Source organism: Gymnoscopelus braueri (assembly GCF_963280865.1).
Source record: "Gymnoscopelus braueri genome assembly, chromosome: 5".
Lineage (NCBI taxonomy): Eukaryota > Metazoa > Chordata > Actinopteri > Myctophiformes > Myctophidae > Gymnoscopelus > Gymnoscopelus braueri.
This window is the reverse complement of record NC_137606.1, coordinates 44,059,872-44,083,674: the sequence shown is the minus strand read 5'-3', so window position 1 is coordinate 44,083,674 and position 23,803 is coordinate 44,059,872. Positions and strand designations below refer to the sequence as shown.

The following is a 23,803-nucleotide window of genomic DNA, read 5'->3' as shown; positions in this document are numbered from 1 at the left end:
GCGCCAGATATCCCTATGGAGCTTGGTGTGACTCTCTCCCTACCCAGACAGCAGAATGGAACAACACACCAGGGCTCGGTTGAGCGAGAGTTGCACAACAGGAACAAACATCGAAACGGTGATTTATACTTAGTTGCACACCAAAAATTGCAGATCTACAAGCTCGTAGATGAGCATTTTTTTGTGCGCCACACGGCACGCAACCAAGTATAACTCAGACTTGAGACACGCTCAATTTCCCTGAGTCACTCGGTAACCACAGGAGATTGGACGGCTAAAGAAAGACAGGAGAAGGACCAATCAGACGTGAGGGTTGGATAATGGGGGGTTTGGGGGGGAGGGGTGACAGTGGATTGTAGCAGGTCTGTCAATCAGTGGAGACAGTCAGACTTGCAGTAGCCAAATCTTACCAGTAGAGGGAGACCTTAGCACGTCTGGAGAAGCGTGGGGGCATGGTTTAAGAAAATAAAAACTTGCATATTATTACGGGAAGAGAGAACAAAAAAAATCAGATTTTTATTGTGAGGTTTTGTGGCATGATGCAGTTGATATATAGGCTTTTAACACAATTTAAATGTTTGTGTAGGGTGAGACTTAATGTTTTTCTTTTCTACCCATCTGTCTGTCTATGTACCTTTTATGCCCATATATTGTGATCTCAGTATCTGTCTGTCTGTCCTTTTCATGCCTGTACGTGGAGATCTCAGTATGTCTGTCTGTCTCCTTTTTATGCCCATACATGGAGATCTCTGTATCTGTCTGTCGGTGTCACTTATATGGAGTTCCGCATCAGCCATGGCCAAATATGCAGATCTATGACATCAGTACTATGACGTGATATTGATGACATCAAGGTACTCCATATATGGGGATTTGAGGAGTTATAAATGTGTGTAATGTTGTTTGCAATCAGGTTTATAATTACCAGTATATAGTTACTAGTTCATAATCATTTTGATTAGATTAGTGGTCCTGTTTAGCTTAACGGTTCAAGCCTGACACGGACCCGACCAGTGTTAAAGGTAGGGTAAGTGATATTCTTTGGTTAAAACAAAACGTTTGTTGTTAAAAGGTTAAAGCTCTATAATCTGATAGTAACCATTGCTATTTACAGTAGTGTTCACCCCGTCTTTCCAGCTCTTTAGTAAACAGGAAAAAACATTTTCAGGTGGGTTGCTAATTATCAGCCAAAAGAGAACACATTTATCATCTTAAATTATAGTGTTACAGTTCCAATTTAGTCTGCTCATGTCTTTGTGTCATCACTTCCAATTGCACTTGTTTATCCTGTAACCACGTGTGAGCTCTCTCTCCTGATTGGATAAAATTGGTACCCCTACCTGAAAATGTATTTTCTGTTTTCTAAAGAGCTACTGAACAAACACTCTATTGCAATGATTACTATCAGAATATAAAGCTATTTAACACTTATTTTAACACAATCACTTAACCTACTGTACCATTAAGGGTTCGGTTCCCTATGTATCTCAATAGGCGGAGCAAGGCACAGACACTGCCTGGGTTGGGGATTCTATTTCCTTTGTACAGTATGTAGTTCAAAGGATAAAGCAGGTTCCACTGTCACTGCAAGACAGGTATTAAGGAATTAACTTGTAGCAAATACCAAGCAAGAATTCCTCATGCTAAGAACATTAGCATTTGACTATAAGAAATAGTCTTTGTTAAATTCTTATAACGCAGCTCAGCTTTTCAAAGGGAATGCAGGCAACAGAGCAAGAAACACCAACATTATCTCCTCATCACACCGCGTTAATTATCACGTCAATTAAGTTTGGACTGGAGCTGCTATATTTTGCCATTTCATGTGACTGGTGTGAAGTCTAAATAAAGCCATTTTGTTACTAAGTGAATAAAGGAATGACTTGCAAATGACGAGCATGTGGAGTGTCTCTCTCTGTGCCAGTAGCTGGCTTTTTCCATAACAGCCTTTTAACTCATTCAGTGCCCGGCTTATTTATGGCAGTTTGGCTCTGAGTGCCACAGCCAAAATTCATTGTAAAAAAAAAAGTGCTAAGGAGCCGAGATACAGCCTTTTTCAGAAAGAAGTTAAACGAAGAGTGAATGGAGCAGAACATTTTCAAATCATCATATCTTGGGTTCTGAACATCCCCCCCTCCCCTTTTACGTCTTAGACGCCCAGTGGCACTCAGGGCTTATGTTAAAACGGACGTCTTAGACGTCCAGTGGCACTTAAGCAGTTAACATGGTGCCCATTTGAGCTGCTACGGATCAGGCTGGAGTATCGTTTTATCATTTATAGTTTATATAGTATCCTCAAGCCATCAGACTTGTGAACTCTAAATAAGTGCAATATCCTACATCTATCCTTTCTCCTATATGCTGCTGAGGACTCCTTGCTGTGCAATATTTTTGTGGATTTTGTTATGAACGGACTGTGATTTTATTACTGGTGTTTTTTGTATTTTTGAGTATTTTTCTTCTTTTTTTTAACAAGGAGTAGTTATAGATTTCAGTAAGGCAGTGGAACGGAATTTTGTCCCAATTATGCATATTATGTATTGTTGAATGACACTAAAGCTATCTATCTAACTATTGTAAAGGATTGCATAACGCATTTTGACTTCCCAGAGAAGGTACAATTTGGATAACAAACAAAAACGTCAGTTGACAAACACTGGTTTTAAAGAAATAGTTGAAATGGCATCTGTTTTGGGACAAAATGGTGTTACTTTTCAGAGAAAATGCCACCAGCCACCTAGTATTTGTTTAGTTTTAATTATTTTCGTCTCCGTCGGGTGGAAAATCTTTACTTTTCAGGATTCAAATAAAAATAGAAAATAAATATCAGATTGACAAGCTCAAAACGTGTCGCTTCGTGCCGCGTTTCGTGTGTGTGTGTGTGTGTGTGTGTGTGTGTGTGTGTGTGTGTGTGTGTGTGTGTGTGTGTGTGTGTGTGTGTGTGTGTGTGTTCTCTTACGCAGTTTCTCCAGGATCTCCTCGTCGGACATCTTCTTCTTCCTGGTTTTGTTGTCCTGGGGGCGGGGCAGGGAGGGGCCGGGGGTGGGGCTGGCACTGGGAGGGCTACCGGCCCCGCCCTCTGCGGACGCGGGGGCGGCGGCGGCGGTGGCGGGGGGCGAGGTGATGGGCGACGTGGCCGCGTCTTTGGTCGGGGGAGGGCCGAGGGGCTCGATCACTGAACGGGTGTATATCTGAGAGAGAGAAAAGCATCGGTCAAACATGTGTAATTGAGTGGGCAAGGATCTGGAACGTGTACACAGCACTCATCGTCTCTGTCGGGTGGAAACCTCATATGTCCAAAACTGTTACTTCAGAGCTTGTGAATCTGCTACTTTTGATTCTTTTGTGTGACACTGTAGTTTGATCATGTATTGGGCGTCAATTTACGAAAAAGTTAGAATATGCAGATAAGAGGTTTCTGTCCGACAGAGACGTCATGCAGGATAAATGCTGCTCATGTTCAACGTAGATGAAGCAAAACCAAGCAGTTCAACTGACTGTGGCCTTCAGACTGCAGTACACAACACAGTAGTGAGACTGGCAGAAAGAAGAGTGTCATTAAACAGCATTATACCAGTGTGTGTGTGTGTGTGTGTGTGTGTGTGTGTGTGTGTGTGTGTGTGTGTGTGTGTGTGTGTGTGTGTGTGTGTGTGTGTGTGTGTGTGTGTGTGTGTGTGTGGTGCGCATGCTGGGGGTTCCAGTAAGGTGGACAAAGCCACTCTGTCACCCTGGCAACGGCATTGGCGCCACGGTGGCAGACACTTAACTACCAACCTTTCTGATAAAGGAGCTGCAGTGTGTGTGTGTGTGTGTGTGTGTGTGTGTGCCTAGTATTGTGTGAGTTACGGAGGTAGAAAGAAAAAGGGATTAAAAAGGAGGGAGAGAGGGAGTAGAGGTACGTATGCCGTACCGGACCAATCACAGTGACCTTCCTCCCCTGGATAGCCAATCAAAGGTCGTCATCATGGTAGAGGACAAAGATGGTACCAGATATCTGCCGTGTGTGTGTGTGTGTGTGTGTGTCTGTGTCTGTGTGTGTGTGTGTGTGTGTGTGTGTGACTGTAACACTGTTACTGTCCATGGAAACCTTTAGGTATTTAGTTGGTGTAGAGACAGAGGCTCCAGTTTTGTGCGACTAAACAGCAAAACCCTCAGCGTTAATTTATCCATTTGTAACTCTGTTTTTAATTTCTAATCATCTGTGCTGTGGGCCTTTTTTCCCTCTGTATTGCTATAATATTTACAGTCAAATAAATTGTGTTTTGTCCAAATGCCAGTGTTAGCCTGGTAAACCATCCCGGTCGCGTGAATTCACATTATCATGCGTCTTGAAATAGACCAGTCTGGCCCCAAGCGCTGGGTGGGTGTTTTGCAGAAACCAAAAAGTTACATTTGTAGCAATTGTACACATGGTGATGTGATGGGATGTTTGTTTAATCCATTCAATCCGGGAACGCATCTGTCATTTTTTTAATTTCTTTTGGCTATTCAAAAATAGCAGATCTACAAGCTCATAGCGCGGCACCGAGTGCCGCGCTATGAGCTTGTAGATCTGCTATTTTTGAAAAATCTTGAAAATTTGCGCAAATCTTTGAATATTATATTTTTTAAAGTGAACATTTGTAAAATGTTTTGTTCCAGGGACCCCCCAGAAGGAAAGATTTGAGATACAAATGTTCGCTTTAAAATATATATATACATTCAAGATTTGCACACACATTTTCAAGATTTTTCAAAAATAGCAGATCTACAAGCTCATAGTATATCTGCAATTTTTGGATAGCCAAAGAAATCTTAAAATGACACAGATGCGTTCCTGGGTGGGTGTTTTGCAGTTTTACAGGGTATTACTCTAGTTGTGAGGGCCAAATGGCATTCATAAAATCGGTGTCCTAAACTGTCTACGACCTCACAAGTATAGTAATACAAACCTGTGTGTGTGTGTGTGTGTGTGTGTGTGTGTGTGTGTGTGTGTGTGTGTGTGTGTGTGTGCGCGCGCGTCCTTACTGATTTGGTGTGTTCGGGTCTGGAGGCCACCGGAGGAGGCACGCCGGAGTCCTCTTCGTCGTCGTCCTCGGAGACGGTCGATATGGCGGGGGTCTCGGACACGGCCTTGGCGTTCTGCAGGGGGGGGTCAGGAGGAGAGGAGGAGGACAGGGGGCGGGGTTTAGAGCGAGGATGACGACCGCGACCCAGCGATGACATCACCACCTGAGCCCCGAGCAACGCCAGAACCATCATCGCTTCACCTGTCTGTCTGTCTGTCTGTCTGTCTGTCTGTCTGTCTGTCTGTCTGTCTGTCTGTCTGTCCAACTACCTGTCTGTTGCTCTCTCCGTCTAACTACCTGTCTCTCTGTCTGTCTGTCGCTCTCTGTCTAAATACCCGTCTGTCTGTCTGTCGTCTCTCTGTCTGTCGAACAACTTATCTGTCTCTCTCTCTCTCTAACTACCCGTCTGTCTATCTATTTCTCTCTCTGTCCAACTACCCGTCTGTCTGTCCATCTACCTATCTGTCTGTCTCTGTCCCACTGTCTTCTCACCCCTCAGTCTGTCCCACCTGCTTTTTGCATTCCTTAGTCTCGTTCTCTCTCCCCTACTCTCTCCCACTCTCTCTCTTCATCCTTCTCTTCCTCTCCTCCTCCTCATCCCTTCATCCTGCTAAGGCTTGCATGCATCATTTATACATTAACCCCAACTTTAGCCTGCAGCCTATTGCGCGTTTAGTCTGTGACTGGATTCTCAATTAACTAGTCTGTCCGCCATCTTCTGCACCCTTCATTCCATGTGGTCCACCACGCCTCTCTCACAGCCCTTTCTCTTTTCTCTCTCTCCCCCTCTCTCCCTCTCTCTCTCTCTCTCTGGTCCAACAGCAGGCCTGAAGCCAGGCTGCAGAGCGAGGGAGACGGCGAAAGAGGGAAAACTTGCTGATTCACAATGCAGAGACAGATGGAAGCAGAGGGAGTGACAGAGAGAGAGAGAGAGAGAGAGAGAGAGAGAGAGAGAGAGAGAGAGAGAGAGAGAGAGAGAGAGAGAGAGAGAGAGAGGGGGTGGCATAGAGGACAGTAGAGCCAGACAGATGCCAGATTTTCGGGTCTGATGCCGATCCTGATTTTGTGAGTGACCTAGACCACCAAGTACAGATTTTTTAACAATATTTTATTTGAACATTTTGTAAAATGGTTTTCGCCTATAATGATCCAAAACAGGGACGTCAGGGTGAAAGTGCTTAAAATTTGGACACCGATATAGTCAACAAAAAGTCCAGAAAATGGCAGATACACTGTACTTATATCGGCCTGACTGACAATATTTATTGTTCTGGCACTAGAGGAAAGAGATCCGGACGGAGGATCAGGAAGTGAGGGAGAGAAGGCAGAGAAAGAGAGGCACAGAGTGAGACAGTACGAGAGAAAGTGAGACAGAGAGACACTAAGAGAAGAGAGAGAGAATGAAGAGAGGGAGGGAATGCATCCGCTCTCTCCTGCATCCTCATCTATATAAGGGTTGAAGTGGAGAGAGTCTAGTCTGCTTCCTTCAGCACTTTCTGGAGCCACAGAGTAGCGGAGTTACATGCAAGGTCCATATCATTGCTGTCAGGCAGAAACCTTGTATCTCCATATTTTCAACTTTTTATGGTTTCTTTTTCGTAAATGAATGCCCTACTTCATCATACAAGGGTGTCGTGCAAAAGTAGCGAAAATAGCTAAATGGTAAAAAGTATCAACAAGAGCTTGTGACTAAATCTTACAATCAGTGGTGGAAAAAGTACTCAAATTCTTTACTTAAGTAAAAGTATCAATACTGCAATATAAAAATACTCTGTTACAAGTTAAAGTCCAGATTTTTTTTTTTACTTGAGTAAAAGTACAAAAGTATTGGCATCAAAATGTACTTAAAGTACCAAAAGTAAAAGTACTAAATATTTGAAAATAGCAGATCTACAAGCTCACAACGCGTCGCATCGCGACGCGTTGTGAGCTTGTAGATCGGCTATTTTCAAATAGCCTAGGTAAAAAATAGGGCTAAAGTGGTTAAGCTATGTTTCATTATATCATAGTTTATATCTGAAAAGTAACTAGTAACTAAAGTTTTCAAATAATTGTAGTGGAGTAAAAGTACAATATTTGTCTCTGAGATGTAGTGGAGTAGAAGTAAAAGTACAGACAATTGGAAATACTCAAGTAAAGTACAAATACCTCAAAATTGTACTTAAGTACAGTACTTAAGTAAATGTACTTAGTCACTTTCCACCACTGCCCGAGGGTGTGATGCGCCGATCTGATCAGCGGATCTCCAAAAGATTCCCACATGTGGAGTGCGCTGATGTCGTCAATATGACGTCATAGACTGGCCTAGACTCCATATTTGGGCATGCCTTCCTAGGAGGTGAGTGACTCGAAAAAGGAATGTGTGTCTGTCTGTTTGTGTCTGTCTGTGTGTCTACAAGCTCACAACTAGACGGGCAGAAGGAAAGCTGAGATGGAGACAGTGTAGGAGAGACAAAGTAGGACAGCTGAGAGGGAGACAGTAAAGAATATGCGATAGGATATGGTGATTGGTGATGTGATGTTATAAGTGCAGTGAAAAGAGAAGTCTTACCGTAGTAGTGGAGGAACTGTAGTTATCTGAGCTTTTATCTGCAATGCAAAAATAAGGAACAAACAGGCTTTAGTGTGAGTTTGTCGTGCATGGTTCCATCCCGGCTCTTCCTCGCTTCATACCAAAGTGCCCTTGAGCAAGCTACTGAACCCCTAACCTTCACTTTGAAAACCAATCCTGACCCCACCCCATATGAAGGAATGCCCTAAAGCAGGGGCTCTCAACCTTTTCTCAAGTCTTGAAAGTGTTTACGGCCCACCCGTCTGCCAAAAGGCTGCCATGTTGAGTGGTCAGATGGGTGGGCCACGTGCATTTACAGAGCATGTTTATTTTAATGATCAATCAATTTAGCTATGGCTTAAATCAATGGAACTAATACACTAGTATACTTTATATTCCTATTAATCGGCATCACAATGACTTTTTCAAGGGTTTTCTTTTTCATAATTTTTTATATTAGTGTTCATTAAAATCTTAGTGTTTTGACAATGATTTGGTGTGTGTGTGACTGTGTGTGTGTGTGCGTGTGTGTGTGTGTGTGTACCTGTGAAGCTCATGTACTTCTGGCTGTTGGAGGTCTCTTTAGAGTCGTAGAACTTCAACACGTCCAGCACGGCCTGGGGGTTCTTCTTCTGTTCCAGCTTGGTGATGTTGGAGGTCTGCAGGAGACGCGCCCACTGCTCCGGCATGCCCTGAGACACCACACACACACATTTTAACCATTTATTTATGTCCACATAAAGGAGAGGACACAAGGACACAAATATAGGTACAGTAAACGTTACATTCACAAAATCATGGCATATGTCTTCATGATACAATAAGCATGTCACTCAGTACTCTATGGGTATAAGTGACTCCACCATTATGTGGCAGCTGCCAATTATTACACGTCTACACCAAATCTCTTGTAGATCGGTTATTTTTGCCGAATGTTCCCCCCAGAATAGGCATGCTGGGGTTCCAAGTGGTTTCACTGTTAACCACATGAACCCTATAGCATCCCTATTCTGGGCATGTCATAATACCGGTAGGCCAACAGTATTTTCGGTGAAAATAGGTGAACATTTGGCTTAAAAATAACACATCTACAAGCTCACTCTTGTGAGACTGAAGATCTGCCGATTTCCGAAGTGAATTGGTGTAGAGCGGACCGAGCACAGACCCCTGGGTGACCCCAGCCAACTAAGTATAGCATTGCTGTCGGGCAGAAACATCTCCATATTAACAGATCCACAAGCTCGAAACGCGGCGTGAATCGCACGTTTTGAGCTTGTAGATCTGCTACTTTTGAATTAGGATCCGCTGAGGTTTCCACCCGATAGAGACGACAAACTGTAGTGTAGGGTTTAAGTTGTTACTGCAATCGTTTGTTTATGGATGGATGACGTCATGTGAACACACACACACACACACACACACACACACACACACACACCAGCTTCCTAACTACAGCGGTCTAAAGACGAAGGGATGTTGTATCGTTGTCACAGTCACAACTGGGTCACATTTGTCGCTCTCTCTCCTCGTCCGTTTGAGCCCCATTGTACAGCACAGCCCTCCATTTAGAGCTCTCACTCCATCTCTCTTCTCTTCCCACCTTCTCCATCCATCCATCCCTCCTACTGCCCATCTATTCCGTTCATCCCCTCATCTGTCCCTACAATCAACATCCATCCATCCATCATCTTCCTGCGTCATGTTCCATTGGGGTCATTAGGCCAGGACATTATCATTGCTTTTTCTATCACATTGACTTCAACAGAAATGACAAATATGTGTGACTGTGTGTGGAGTGTGTCCCAGATTACAAGAAAAAACCCTCAGTAGCTCAGTGCATGTTGTCACGCGATAGCAGCATCCCCCCCACACACACACACACACCCCCCCCCAGTGTCCCCTGGCTGATGCCGATTGTACTCTGTACGATGGTGACACTTGTCCAAAACTGATTTTCAAGTGGATCAAAGCTAAATAAAACTGAAAGTTTGTATGACCAAGTCCTAATGTGCAATTTGTGAATCAGTGTGAAAGGATTCCCCCACACTAACACTAATTCCTAAACAATATGTAACATTGATGTTTTAGTATAATATTGTTCCTGCTGTTCTACATACTGCCGGCAAGCAACACCGTTGTACGAGGGAGTATAAATGAAGTTTAAAACAGCCTAGTCAGTCAGTCAGGTGCCTTCACTCAGTGAGCTAAATAAGAGCTCTTTTGTCTAATTACATTATTTACGATTGCTTACTCATTAAGTCGTTTAAGATTATATACAAACACTCACAAACACTGGAACACAAGACACAGACACTCCCTCACTGACCCACTCTCTTAACCCGCACACTTAACTCACATTCAGTGGAACATACAGTACAAAATATCACCGTAGGCAACTTGTAACAGCACACACAGGTTTACTATTTTTACTATACTTGTGTGTGGAGACATAATTTTTTTTGAACAGCATTGAAAATAGCTGGAAAAGAATAGGGAACAATCTTAACCACAACCCTTAAACCTAACCTCTAATTGCTTAATTCTAACCTTAATATTTTTGTAATTGTAAGCCTCTCCATATATTTATTTTTACCATAAAACAATTTCTCTTGTGAGGACAGGGAAAATAGTCTACCCAATGTCTATTTTTCATATTCTACTATACATTTAGGTCTATTTTTCATATTCTACTATACATTTAGGTCTACTTTTCATATTCTACTATACATTTACTCCTCACAAGTATAGTAACACACACAGTTCCTGAATCTCACTGTCTTTAGGGTTTATAACATCATGGCAACTAGGAAATCTCAGACAGCGACTACCTTCAGGATTCCCCCAATAGTTTGTAACACGCGTCTTTCCTTTGTTTTACTTGTTGTAGCATGTGCACCCATTTGTACTGCAAAAAAAGCACAGAATGTGTGATAATAAGCTGCGACCAGCTAGCTCTCCGTTTGCGCTCAAACATTTTGGACAGAGAGACCGACTCGCACGCAGTCACACCTGGCCTGAGTCAAACTAATTTAGACTGAGCTGGGTGTGACCAGAGCCATTTAAGGAGAGTTGTGTCACCTCCGTTCACTTCATCAGACAAGTCTTCTACAGAGCCTTCTATTGGAGAATAGTGACAAAGCCTTGAACCGGAAGTTTACGGAATGCACTGGGGTCTATGAGCGTTTATCACTATTTCGAGTTTACATGAACCACGTGACCGGTGCCGTTTTCTGCCCCCGAGGTGACCCAACTCTCTAATACAAGGCTCTGGGTGTGACTAGACACCTGTTGTGCATCCAATTAAAAGCCTCTGGATGTATATTACATGTGGGATGCTAAAGGCAACATGAAAAGTTGCAACTAGAGCATATCCGTGGTCACAGTGGAGATACAATTAACAATAGATGATAAATAGTTTGCAACCTAACCTGTGTGTTTTTAAGTCAAAAGTCCCTAAAAGTAAAATCCCAATCAAAAACATAATGCAGGCCCTGCATAGGGTGGTCGCCACGATTATTTGGCACCTTGAATTTTGTGGAATGTGGATGCATTTTCTTTTTCAGGGAATTAACATTGAGTCACGGAAATAAATTGCGTTTGAATGGAAATCCTGCTGTTGTCCGTTCCCTCTGACTGAGCTCTACCACATGCTGTAGCTGTTTCCTCACAAGAGGCACAGAAATACCCCGGAGCAGCAGAGCACATTTGTTGGGTTGCAGAGACACTATGGGTTTACTGGTCATCAGAGGGAATTGAAATGTCACTGACTGTTAATAACTCTGGTGGACAAAAGGGCCCGCTGAGTGCCACAGGCCTAGCAAGCAAATCAAATGCACTGGGATTCTCTAAAGATACCGTTACTGTCGGGCAGAAACCTTGTATCTCCATATTTTAAATATTTCTGTATTTTTCTTTCTTAAATGAATGGACACGTTCGTCATACTAAATGTTCTCACAAAGAGTAGCAAAAATAGCTGATTCACAAGCTCTGTAGATCTAGCCTGATTAGCAGACTGTCCATTCAGTGGAGTGGGCGGGGTCTATGGTCTGGAATCTGGAGCCAGGCTACTGTAGATCTGCTTTTTATTTTGCTATTCATGAGATTTCGAACGCTTTTTTAAGTGAAGGGGAAAGTGGTTTAGTCTGTCTGTGAGTTTTAATGAAAAACAAGAACTTGTGTGACTAAATAATAGCTACATTGGATCCACTGAAACACAGGTTCTTTTGTACATTTCCTGAAAAGTAACAGTTTCAAGGTTTCCACCCGATAGTGCCCATGAAGGCTAAAGGTCCTTACACACCGGGGCGAATTCTTCATGCGAATAAATACGTTTTTTTTTAAAACCTTATAAAGTCAATGCAAGCGTCCACATCAGTTTCGCGAAAAAGCGTCTTTTAATTATTCGGAACGAGTCCGAATTTTGCGTATATTCGCATATTCGCCGGTGTGTAAGGACCTTAAGGCTTAAAATCCTGTAGTCTGTACATGCTTTAAGTAAATTAAGGTGATGCATGTGCGAACACACACACACACACACACACACACACTTACGGTAAACTCCCCGGTGACAGAGTCAAAGCCAACATGGATGGTGTGTTCAAAGTCAGACGGTAGAGAAATCTCTGGACGCTCCTTCTTCTTATTGGCTGAGAGAAAGAGAGAGAGAAACAGAACGGAACGTTAGCATACATCTTATTGGCTGAGAGAAAGAGAGAGAGAGACAGAACGGAACGTTAGCATACATCTTATTGGCTGAGAGAAAGACAGTGGAACGTAAACATTCTTCTTATTGGCTGAGAGAGAAAGACTGAGAGACAGAATGGAATGTTAATACTCTGAGCAGTCTTTGAAAGTCTGCATCATCTGAAATCACACTTGGTGTTTTGATGAAGCCAGCGGCTTTAACCACATGAACCCTAGTGTCCCTAGGTGAACATCCAACAAATGTTTGCCTATACAGTAGATTTGATGTAGAGGGGGAAACATTTGCAGATCACGTACAGAGCCCTGGGGGACTCCGGTTAAAGCTCTCATCCTGAACAGTGAACACCCAGAACACTCTGCTGTGTAATCAGGATGAAGATGGTTTAGCAAACGACTAGCAGGTATTCTGTGAAACCTTTAGTCAAAAAATCCCACGTGCCCTTTGGAAAGCCACAGTAAGAATCCTCAGTGTTCATTCGTACATTTTTGGGTCATTTTTTTTTAACTTTTAACACAGGATTGTACCGTGCATCAAAAGATCCACATTTGTTTGAGTGAATGATTTTATGATTTCTTTGTTAATGCATTCAGAGAAAAATTCAGCAGAGAGAAATTCAGTAATAATCTGATGGATAATGCCAGCAGAACAGAAAGAAAGCACCATATGTTAGACGCCAAGCTAGCATAATGTCGGGCAGAAACCTTTTATCTCTTAATGCCCTACTTGATCATACTACAGCGTCACACAAAAGTATCAAAGACACAAAAGTATCAATGGTAGCAGTCAGATCTACAAGCTCGAAACGCAGCTCGAAGCAACGCGTTTTGAGGTTGTCAATCTGTTACTTTTGCTATGTTTGAATTTGAATCCTGGAAAGTAACAGTTTTGGACATATGAGGTTTCCATCCGACAGAGACGATATCTCCTGAGACTCTAACCCTCCTAAAATGGATGGAAGACAGACAGACAGACAGACAGACAGACAGACAGACAGACGGTGATTTGTTTAATCTATTCAACCACAATAGGGAAAACAACGGGTGTGGGTATATTTATGCACATCTGTTGATGCATGTAGTGCATTATACACACAGTAAAACCCAGAGTGTTCTTTTAACTCTGAGAGTGACCCGTTACAGATCCCTTTTTACACTCTGCACGTGCTACACTCAGCAGTATACAGTATGGTGCCGTCTGGGAAACAGTGCTTTACCGCATTCACTTGCCGGCTCTCTCTCTCTTTGTTTCTCTTCAAGTCTGTCACACCTCCTTACCTCTCTCTTTCTCTGTTACTCTCTCGCTGTTCTCTCTATCTCTGTCTTCTTCCATGTCTAACCCACCCCTCCAGTGTCTATCTCCCTCTCTCAGCCAAGCAAGCCCCCTCTTTTCCTCTCTCTCTGTCTGTCACCTCCTCTCTCCCTCGTCTCTTCCCCTATCTGTCTCTTCCTCTCTCTCCTGCGCTATCCCTCTCTCTCGTCTCTCCCCCCTATCTCTCTCTCTCTCTCTCTCTCTCCCCTTCACTCTCTCTCTCCTCTCGTCTCTTCCCGTCCTGCACCCTCTCTCTCTCTCTCTCTCTCTCTCTCTCTCATCTCTCTCTCTCTCTCTCTCTCTCTCTCTCTCTCTCTCTCTCTCTCTCTCTCTCTCTCTCTCTCTCTCTCTCTCTCCTCCTCTCTCTCTCTCTCTCTCTCTCTCTCTCTCTCCTCTCTCTCTCTCTCTCTCTCATCTCTCTCTCTCTCTGTTATATTCTCCTGGCAGCCGCAGAAGCAGCTGTTCAGGACAGGGGTCAGGGTCATGGGTCAGCTTCCATTAAGGGGTTAACGGCCACTAACGAAGAGCTAATGAGAATCAACACCGGCACACAGTCTACTTTGAAATGGGAGAAAGTGTGAGGCAATGAACATGAGTGTGTGTGTGTGTGTGTGTGTGTGTGTGTGTGTGTGTGTGTGTGTGTGTGTGTGTGTGTGTGTGTGTGTGTGTGTGTGTGTGTGTGTGTGTGTGGGGTGTGGTGTGGTGTGGTGTGGTGTGGTGTGGTGTCGTGTCATGTCTGTCTTTATAACTAATGAGCTTCACCTTTGGTGTGCACCGGGCAGAGTTCCAGTCATTATATCCCAAATGCTTTACTAATAATATGCTATATGCTAATTTCACATTAAAATCCATGGAAGTGACAGGAAAACAACAGATTGTGAGCAGCCTGGCCCAGCCAGACACCAAGATGTTGTTTGAAACTTCAACTTCGGACTCGGAGACTTGACAAACACTATATCATATGTCGGGTGGAAACCTAAACTGTTACTTTTCAGGATTCAAATTCAAAAATATCAAAAGTAGCAGATCTGTGCCGCGTTTCGAGCTTGCGAACCGACTACTTATGCTTTTGTGTGACGCTGTAGTATGGTCAAGTACGGCAAAAATGTACGAAAAAACAAAAAGTTTGAATATGGAGATAAGAGGTATATAATGCAGAGGGTTCCCAAACATTTTCAACTCGACACCCAAAAACGTAAAAAAAAAATATTATGAATTAATCACTTATAAGGCCTATTTAAAAAAAAATGAAAATAGCCATTAGCCAATCTACAACCTCACCATGTGTTGGATAATGATATATAAATAGAACAATTTTACATTTTGAAATATTTTCCAAATTTTCTTTTTCTTTTTCTTTTCTTAACTATTTGAACCCCAGCATCCACATTCCGGGGGGAACAAAGATATATGGCGTAGACAGAAAAAAAGAGGTCCAAGTACAGAGACAACTCAGGTCCAGTTTACTAAGTCTAGAGGTAAAACAATGCTTTAACGATAAGATATTCTCCAAGAATGTAATTAAAGCTGCAATATGTAACTTTCCTCTTCTACCCTGGATTTGAACCCGGTTTCCTGCGCAAGTGCTGACATTTTTACATTTTTACCATTTAGCTAATAGAGCCTGCCTGCTTGCTCAGGGGATGACTTTAATCCTGTGTCTAGGTGAGATATGACCTTTGCTTTGACACGATCCAAATGACACGATCCAAATGTCTCAATAGAAGAGCAGGGAGACAAAATACAACCACCCCAAGTAAGTGTATAAGTTATATTGTGTTAACATACTCTACTATACAGATTGGACAAAATGACATTTTATTCATAAAAGAAAGTTACATAGTGAGGCTTCAAATAAACTACTGCATATGGAGCCAGAGAGTGAGACTTCTTTTCCCTCCTTTTTACATTCAGAGTTCATACACAAATAAACGGGAGCCTAAGAACGAGCCTAAGAACGAGCCTAAGAACGACTTTGTACTTTGTTCTTATTGGACCATGTGTCTGCTAAATAAAGTTGATTGATTGATTGATTGAATGAAAGTAATAAATGAACACCATAACATTTCACAGCCCAGCTGATGTATGGGTCCTGGTACACCTCCACCCACACCACAAGGTTAATGCTGTTCAATTCATTACGCTTGTTTTTCTATGCTGCACATTTCTATCTGATGTGCCAGCTGGCCTGTTGTGACTATAGAACATTAATTAACTATGGTATCATGGTATGGCTTTGTATATTTAAGTCATTTGTCTGTATCTGCCATTTGAAATTCTTATTTACAAAGCCTAAAAGGCAAACATAAATGTATTTTTTATGTATATGTTCCCAGGTTCAATGCCAAGAACACAATTAAATAATTAATTTATTATTTGTATGAGGATTAATCATCCACTATTTTCATGATCGTGGCAGCCCTACTCGTAAGACCTCGACAGACCACAAGATTGATGTTGTTCAAATTATTACGGTCGTATTTCTATGCTGCTTATCAATATGCTGCAAAAAAAAAAACAGTTCCAGTGACACAAAATGTCCTCGAGCCAAGCACTGAGCCCTGGCTGAGAGCCAGCCGCTAAATATCTAGGTAAATGTAAATGTAAATTGCTTGGTGAACCGACTTTCCCCTCAGGGCAATATAACTGGTAACAGTGTAATAAGTAGATAATAATGTGATAATTATGTGGTGATGATCTGAGATTCCCTCACTGACACAATAAGGATAAGTCGGTGTAGACAACATTATTAACTTAACACACAAGGGATACATACAGAGGAAGACATACGGGAGTTGTAAGCTAGATTAATGCTCTCTATTTGTTTTAGGGTTTTGCTGAGCAGGTACAGTACAGTATAATGTACTGTATATATACACTGTAGTCCACAGCACTGCTACACAATGAATACACAACACACATTCACCTCTGGGAGCTGCCCAGTACAACCACAGTCTTCTACTGTTGGTCACTGGCCGAGTTGACCAGGGCAACTACAGTCTTACACTTATGGCCCCTGGGAGTTTCCCAGTATGAGCACAGACTTCTACTGTTGGTCATGGTCTTTGGGAGCTGTCCGGCACAACCTAGATCAGTACGCTAAGGGTCAATTTGGCCCCATTTGTACACACTTAGAGTTAAATTAACCCAAAGGTCCCTCCCAGGCCCAAAGGAAGAAATCATACAAAGAATAAATCGTTTAGCTGGGGGTCCCCTGGAACCCCTCATTTTGTGAAGCAGTGATTTAAAAAATGGACCCACTGGTTTCTTTAGGCTTTAGTCATTATCAGGATACTCTTTAACCCTGTAGGATTGATCAAGCTCACGCCATTTTATCTGGATGTGCAGCTGCTGCTGAAGAACTCACTGCGGCATTACCTTCCAAACCCTTCCCATCTTGTGTCACACAACATATTGTACAATAACTATTTATCATCCAAATTGGGCAATGATATTGACAAATAATGAAATCTACGGCTCTGGTCTGACAAATTTTGTTCTCCAATCATTTTGGTACAGACAGTCTAATAAATAGAAGATAACGTACAGTTATGTAGACTGCTATACAGTATGCACCAGAATTATTCCTTTGTTAGAATTCCCAGAGCTGTTGATGATGTTGCTGTTGGTCTATTTTTATTTACAGTCTTAATGTAATCAGGGAGGGGCTGCTGCAGCTGAGCATGCATGATATTCGTCAGCGTCACATTAATGTCCTACTGCTACACATTCACACATTCACACACATCCACAAGTGCTGACCACTGAGAAGCTCCACTAGCCCATTAAGACCTGAGGCCGGTTCTACAAATGCCTTCTAAATCAGTAGTTTGCACACTTTCGTGATTTTTCAAAAATGTTCTTTTTCTTGAAAAGCCAACGCAAAAATCTAAAAATGACACAGATACTTTCCCGGTTTTAATGGGCTAGAACAGTGGTTGTTCTAGTGTCAAGGACCCTCAAATGAATATGTATTTGGCCAAGGACCCCCATCTGAAAATATTTTGTGCCAGGGACCCCCCCAAGAAAGATCTGTGTTGGTGAAATGTTTTCACGTTATTTTCAAGATTTTCTTTTTTTAAAACAGCAGATGTAAACGCTTACAACACGTTGCGATGCAACACGTTGAGGGCTTGTAGATCAGCTATTTTCAAATTGCCGATATATATAGAGTTGAAATGGTTAAACAGATTTTTATGCTATATTAACAACCTTTTCTGAGGACCCCCTGGAACCCCCTCAAGGACCACTTTGCAAACCAATGCACTAGAAGATGGTTCAGATGTTCAGTGCCTTGCTTAAAGTCATGCTGTGTAACCTTTTAATTTGAACATAAGTTATTTATGATATAATCTTTCAGTCACTGGTATATTTTTCACATTGACCATAAATGTGTTTTTTGACAAACACTTTATCTAAACACTATTGTTAGTCACGAGTGTCTGCCCCCGACACGCGCACTGCCAAATTGTACCGGAAATGTATTGATTTATTTTAAAGTTAATACATACCGTTTCTGACATTGTTGTTGCTGCTTTCCAAAATATCCTCGGCACTAGGACCCTGCGGCATTCGTTTTGGGGCTGTACTTCCGTGGTTTTGTTTTGAACTGAATTCTGGGAACCGCAGTTCTATCAGACCATAGACCAAAGATGCTGTAACAAAGATGCTTATTTTAGGAAGATACGCAATCCCACGTTTCGCCACTAGGTGCGAAATGGTACACAAAATGGTCTCCCAAGTGGGCGCCGTCTGGCGTCAGATCTCACGAACGTCCCCTATGATTCCTGTTGCCAGTGGTGTAAAGTAACTAAGTACATTTACTCTACTGTATTGTACTTAAGTACAATTTTGAGGTATTTTTTCTTCCAATGTTCAATACTTTTACTTCTACTCCGCTACATCTCAGATTCAAATATAGTACTTTTACTCCACTACAATTATTTGAAAACTTAAGTTATTAGTTACTTTGTAGATTTAGATTATTATTACAAAACTTTTTGGGAATTCCGGAATTTTGAATTCCGGAATTTTACTTCTAACAGAGTATTTTTACCTTGTAGTATTAATACTTTTACTTAAGTTAAAAAAAATTAGTACTTCTTCCAACACTGCCTGTTGCTAGATCTCACCAGAGTTTCTGGGACAGAGAAAGGTAGATTTTCTCCTGATTTGTCTATCTGAAAAAAGCCATTGTAGTGTCAGAATGTTCGAGAAGATATGTTTCTTATGAAGAATGGGTCCAATATTTAGTTCAATGACCGTGGGGATAAAGAACGGGTCAGAAGCTGTGTTCACATCCACTTCTCCCATTGGAATTAACAGACTCATAACCTACTGTATTTCTGGTCTCCTAAAGGGACAGCAACCTACGTCACACAGATACAGGAGGTAAAGCGGAGCTGGCGTGTCTCGCTTTTACATTGCTTGTCTTGAACTGCAATGACAACGGAGCCACCAGAGCTGTCGCCAAATTAGTCCATGAGCCAGAGCCAAGAAATTGAGCAATGATTATCGAAAGAGTGGGCAAAACCATACCTATATTAAATTGTTTATAGGGTCAATATAAGTAAAAAAATATATGATAACCTTTCCACACGAGTAGCTTTTTCATATTTATCACACATTTTGTTATTTTCCCCATACGTACATGACAGGTGATTTTTTTTTTTTTTAATAGTTATCATAATGAAACTTCCCCAGTTGATTACATACATGAAGACAATGATTTATCGTATAACAAGTTTTCTGAAATTGTATATTTAAATATGCAAATTAGGCATTTAGTCCATGAGCTAGAGCCCCAAAATTGAGCCAGATATTGATTATTCCCTCGTTAAAAACCTTTGACTCCAACATCTTAACAAAATGAAATAAGAATGTTCACTCTGGCTTTGTCCAATGTTCCAATGTTGATTCTGGAAAGTTATGCAAATTCGGGCATATTTTCCTAATGCCTAATTTGCATATTTAAATATACAATTTCAGAAAACTTGTAATATGATAAATCATTGTCTTCATGTAAGTAATCAACTGGGGAAGTTTCAGTATGATAACTATTTTTTAAATATGTAATTTTTTAACCTGTCATGTACGTATGGGGAAAATAACAATGTGTGATAAATATGAAAAAGCTGCTCCTGTGGAAAGGTTATCATATATTTATTTACTTATATTGACCCTATAAACAATTTAATATAGGTATAGTTTTGCCCACTCTTTCAATAATGAAATCTTGTCTGGCTCATGGACTAAATAGACTACTGAAATTAATGCTACACAGTATGACTTCAAAGGCACGTGACTGTTGGTTTTTGAGGTAACGTAGACGTAGAGAACAGGGAAACCTAGCCCCTTTCACTGCCAAAATTGAACTTTACTCTCTCTCTCTTTCCCTCATGTTTATTCCATCTATCATTGAGTATTGATCGGGGGCAGAGATCTCCCATCTTGCACACCTGCACACAAACACACACTCATTGGATTGCGCCCTTTCAGCCTCAACTGAAGATTGATTGGTGGGTGTGACCACTAATCTATACACACGCACGCACGCACACACACACACACACACGTCTCTTACTCTTGTCTCCTCCTCCAGTGAGGATGGAGCGTATGGAGCGGTCTTTCTTCTTCTTGTCCTCGGGGTTGGGTGGGAGGGGCTTTGAGCCGTGGTTGAGAGGGGCGGGGTCTTTGTTGCAGGAGCCAATCATGGTGCTGGTGTTCCTCATGGGCGGAGCTGGGGGCTTGTCCTCTACCTCCCCATTATCAGACATATTGAGCTAGGTGCCACCCGGCTGCTTCTGGAAAAAACAATCACAGACAAGAGAATATAGGATGAGTGACATTGTTTTTACTGTGGCACTTGATTTGGCAATGTAGTTCATTTGAATTTAATTTAATTTAATTGACAGGAAACTCCATTCACAGGCAATGTAAATGAAGTAAAAAGAAAACAAAAACAATATTATCAAGGAGAAAAAGAAAAGATAATAATAAGAACCAAGCTCAATGCCATTGTACCTAAACATGTAACCCCACTGGAAGAAGATTTAGAGCAGCCAGAACCAGCTCTCCTACACCGTCTCCCTCTCAGCTTTCCTACTGTTTGTCTCTCCTACACCGTCTCCCTCTCAGCTTTCCTACTGTTTGTCTCTCCTACACTGTCTCCCTCTCAACTTTCTTACTGTCCGTCTCTCCTACACCGTCTCCCTCTCAGCTTTCCTACTGTTTGTCTCTCCTACACTGTCTCCCTCTCAACTTTCTTACTGTCCGTCTCTCCTACACCGTCTCCCTCTCAGCTTTCCTACTGTTTGTCTCTCCTACACCGTCTCCCTCTCAGCTTTCCTACTGTTTGTCTCTCCTACACTGTCTCAGCTTTCCTACTGTTTGTCTCTCCTACACCGTCTCCCTCTCAGCTTTCCTACTGTTTGTCTCTCCTACACTGTCTCAGCTTTCCTACTGTCTGTCTCTCCTACACCGTCTCCCTCTCAGCTTTCCTACTGTTTGTCTCTCCTACACTGTCTCCCTCTCAACTTTCTTACTGTCCGTCTCTCCCTACACCGTCTCCCCCTTACAATAATAATACATCGAATTTATATAGCACTTTTCTTGGTACTCAAAGTCGCTTTACAGGAACAAGCTAACAAAACATAAAACATTAATTAAGAGAATAACTAGTTAAAAGGCTAAAAACTAAGCTTTCCTAACTGTCTGTCCCTCCTACAATGTCTCCCTCTCAGCTTTCCTACTCTCTTCCTCTCCAACACTGTCTTCCTTCTATTTAGCTAAATTAAAACGTGCAGAGGGGCGTGGACACAGCCCACTCACGTTAAAAATAGGACTTTGTGTCAATATGGTTAGAGTAATAGAATAAGAGACTGCCCGGAGTCTTAGTCAACTGTCCCACTGACATAATGGCTCTGTACTGTCACACCCTGCATCACACACACATACACACACACACACACACACACACACACACACACACACACACACACACACACACACACACACACACACACACACACACACACACACACACACACACACACACACACACACACACACACACACACACACACACACACACACACACACACACACACACACACACACACACACCCCTAATGACATCCTGAATGAAAACAGAAATAGAGAGAGATTAAAATGAAACAGATAGAGAGATAGACAGAGGGAAAGATAGAGAGATAATAAAAAAAAAAGATGGAGATTTTCCATTTGGTCACTGAGTTTTATCTATGAACACACTCAGCACCTTACTCACTGACCTGTGTGGGGGAGTGTTTGTTTGTGCGGGGCTGTGTGCGTGTGTGTGTGTGTGTGTGTGTGTGAGAGAGAGTCAGTGAGTGAGTGAGTGTGTGTTGTCGTGTACATACACACACACCAACACGTAACGTTGTATAATTATGCAGCTGAGAGAGAGATAGATAGATAGAGAGAGAGACAGAGAGAGGCGAATCATTCAAGACCCAAGATAATAACTGGTTTTAGAAGAACACACACACACACACACACACACACACACACACACACACACACACACACACACACACACACACACACACACACACACACACACACACACACACACACACACACACACACACACACACACACACACACACACACACACACACACACACACACACACACACACACACACCTCATTGTGCTGAACACTCCAGTAGACACGGTTCTCCCACAAAGAGATGGTATCTGGACTTTCTCATCACATTTCATGTCAATCTTGTCATATCAGTATTAATTTGATCTGTTAATACTAGTTAATTATAATACTATTACACAGCAGCTTCAGAGCACAGCCACTAAGCTCTACAAGAAGGAACCAGAGCTTATCAGCCAACAATAAGATCAAATAATTCGATCAAAAGTAACAAGGGAAATGAATGAATCCCATTCCTAAAGGTCTGATTTGGTGCGTGGTGAAAATAGTCTACGAGCTCACAATGCGTTGCCGTGCGAGTGGCACGGCAACGCATTGTGAGCTTGTAGACCGGCTATTTTCGGCGCACGACAAAAATAGTCCCGAGTTTCCCCCACAAATCAAATCAAAAGCACACTTACCTCAACAGAGACAAGCCTGCATGCTGCTTCAGAAAACACAAACTCTACTGTATGACAACCGCACTGTTCTGTTCTGTGAGCTGGAGATAATAAGAACTACGCTGGATGATGATGTGTTGTAGAGTTGTGTGACTGTTATGCACCAGTGTGTGAGAGTTAGGAGGCGAGAGTGTGTCTATGTGTGTGTGTGTGTATGAGAGAGAGAGAGACAAGTGAGTGTGTGAGAGTGGAGAAAGTGAGTGTAGGAGAGAGTCAGAGTGAGAGATAAGTTGTGTGCCGGTCGGCCTTTTCTCTCTCTCTCTCTCTCCCTCCCAGACCCTGTGATGATGTCACACTGCCGTGTCACAGGTGAGTCACACCGGGAAGTGGGAAGGGTTTATGGCTCACACACACACACACACACACACACACACACACACACACACACACACACACACACACACACACACACACACACACACACACACACACACACACACACACACACACACACACACACACACACACACACACAACTATGAGTATATCAGTACTATGGATGAATTCAAGCATACACACTCAGATATGAATACACATGCCAACACGCACACACACACACACATGCAATGTGAAATACAAAACCAGACCCAAACATAGACAGACAAAACGTTTATTGTTGAGTCTGCTGCACACGTGTAACATGAGCATGTATGGTCTGACAAACACACCTATACACGCACACGCAAAGTCATACAAACAGGGTCCACATAACCACAGTTGTTCAGAGCAAGAGCCATCACACCCACGACCAGAAGAAGTCTAAGCAAGCGCACACACACACACAAACTTTGCAAACACAAATCTACTTCACAGGCACACAACTGACTTCACACGCAGCTCTTGTGACAAAGACAGCAGCTGGTCCCAAGGTGTCTCTCCCCTCCCCCCCACCCCACACACACACACACACACACACACACCCTTTGCAGGAAGGAGCTGTAATTACAGGGTACCACTGTCACCTGCTTGGTAAATGGGGGGTACCCCTCATCCACATAGCATACACACTTCATTCCATATCCCCTAACCATTACCATAACCTC

At 42.4% G+C, this 23,803-nt stretch overlaps 2 protein-coding genes across 3 annotated transcripts in view; one reads left to right on the top strand and one right to left on the bottom strand.

Moving 5' to 3' along the window:
* Positions 1 to 23,803, top strand: part of aamdc (adipogenesis associated, Mth938 domain containing) — a 282,823-nt gene that overhangs the window by 129,162 nt on the left and 129,858 nt on the right. The window lies entirely within an intron of this gene.
* Positions 1 to 23,803, bottom strand: part of pak1 (p21 protein (Cdc42/Rac)-activated kinase 1) — an 80,559-nt gene that overhangs the window by 13,417 nt on the left and 43,339 nt on the right. Inside the window, exons 1-7 of one of the 2 annotated variants that reach the window (XM_080427874.1) lie at positions 22,722 to 22,839; positions 20,197 to 20,416; positions 12,152 to 12,246; positions 8,144 to 8,291; positions 7,600 to 7,637; positions 5,008 to 5,121; positions 2,960 to 3,191 (exon numbers count right to left, since the gene is read on the bottom strand). In XM_080427874.1, the coding sequence (XP_080284000.1) occupies positions 2,960 to 3,191; positions 5,008 to 5,121; positions 7,600 to 7,637; positions 8,144 to 8,291; positions 12,152 to 12,246; positions 20,197 to 20,389 (820 nt within the window). In that variant the 5' untranslated portion in view covers positions 20,390 to 20,416; positions 22,722 to 22,839. Of the gene's footprint in view, positions 1 to 2,959; positions 3,192 to 5,007; positions 5,122 to 7,599; positions 7,638 to 8,143; positions 8,292 to 12,151; positions 12,247 to 20,196; positions 20,417 to 22,721; positions 22,840 to 23,803 lie in introns of those variants that run through there. The other variant, XM_080427873.1, reaches the window with a different exon arrangement.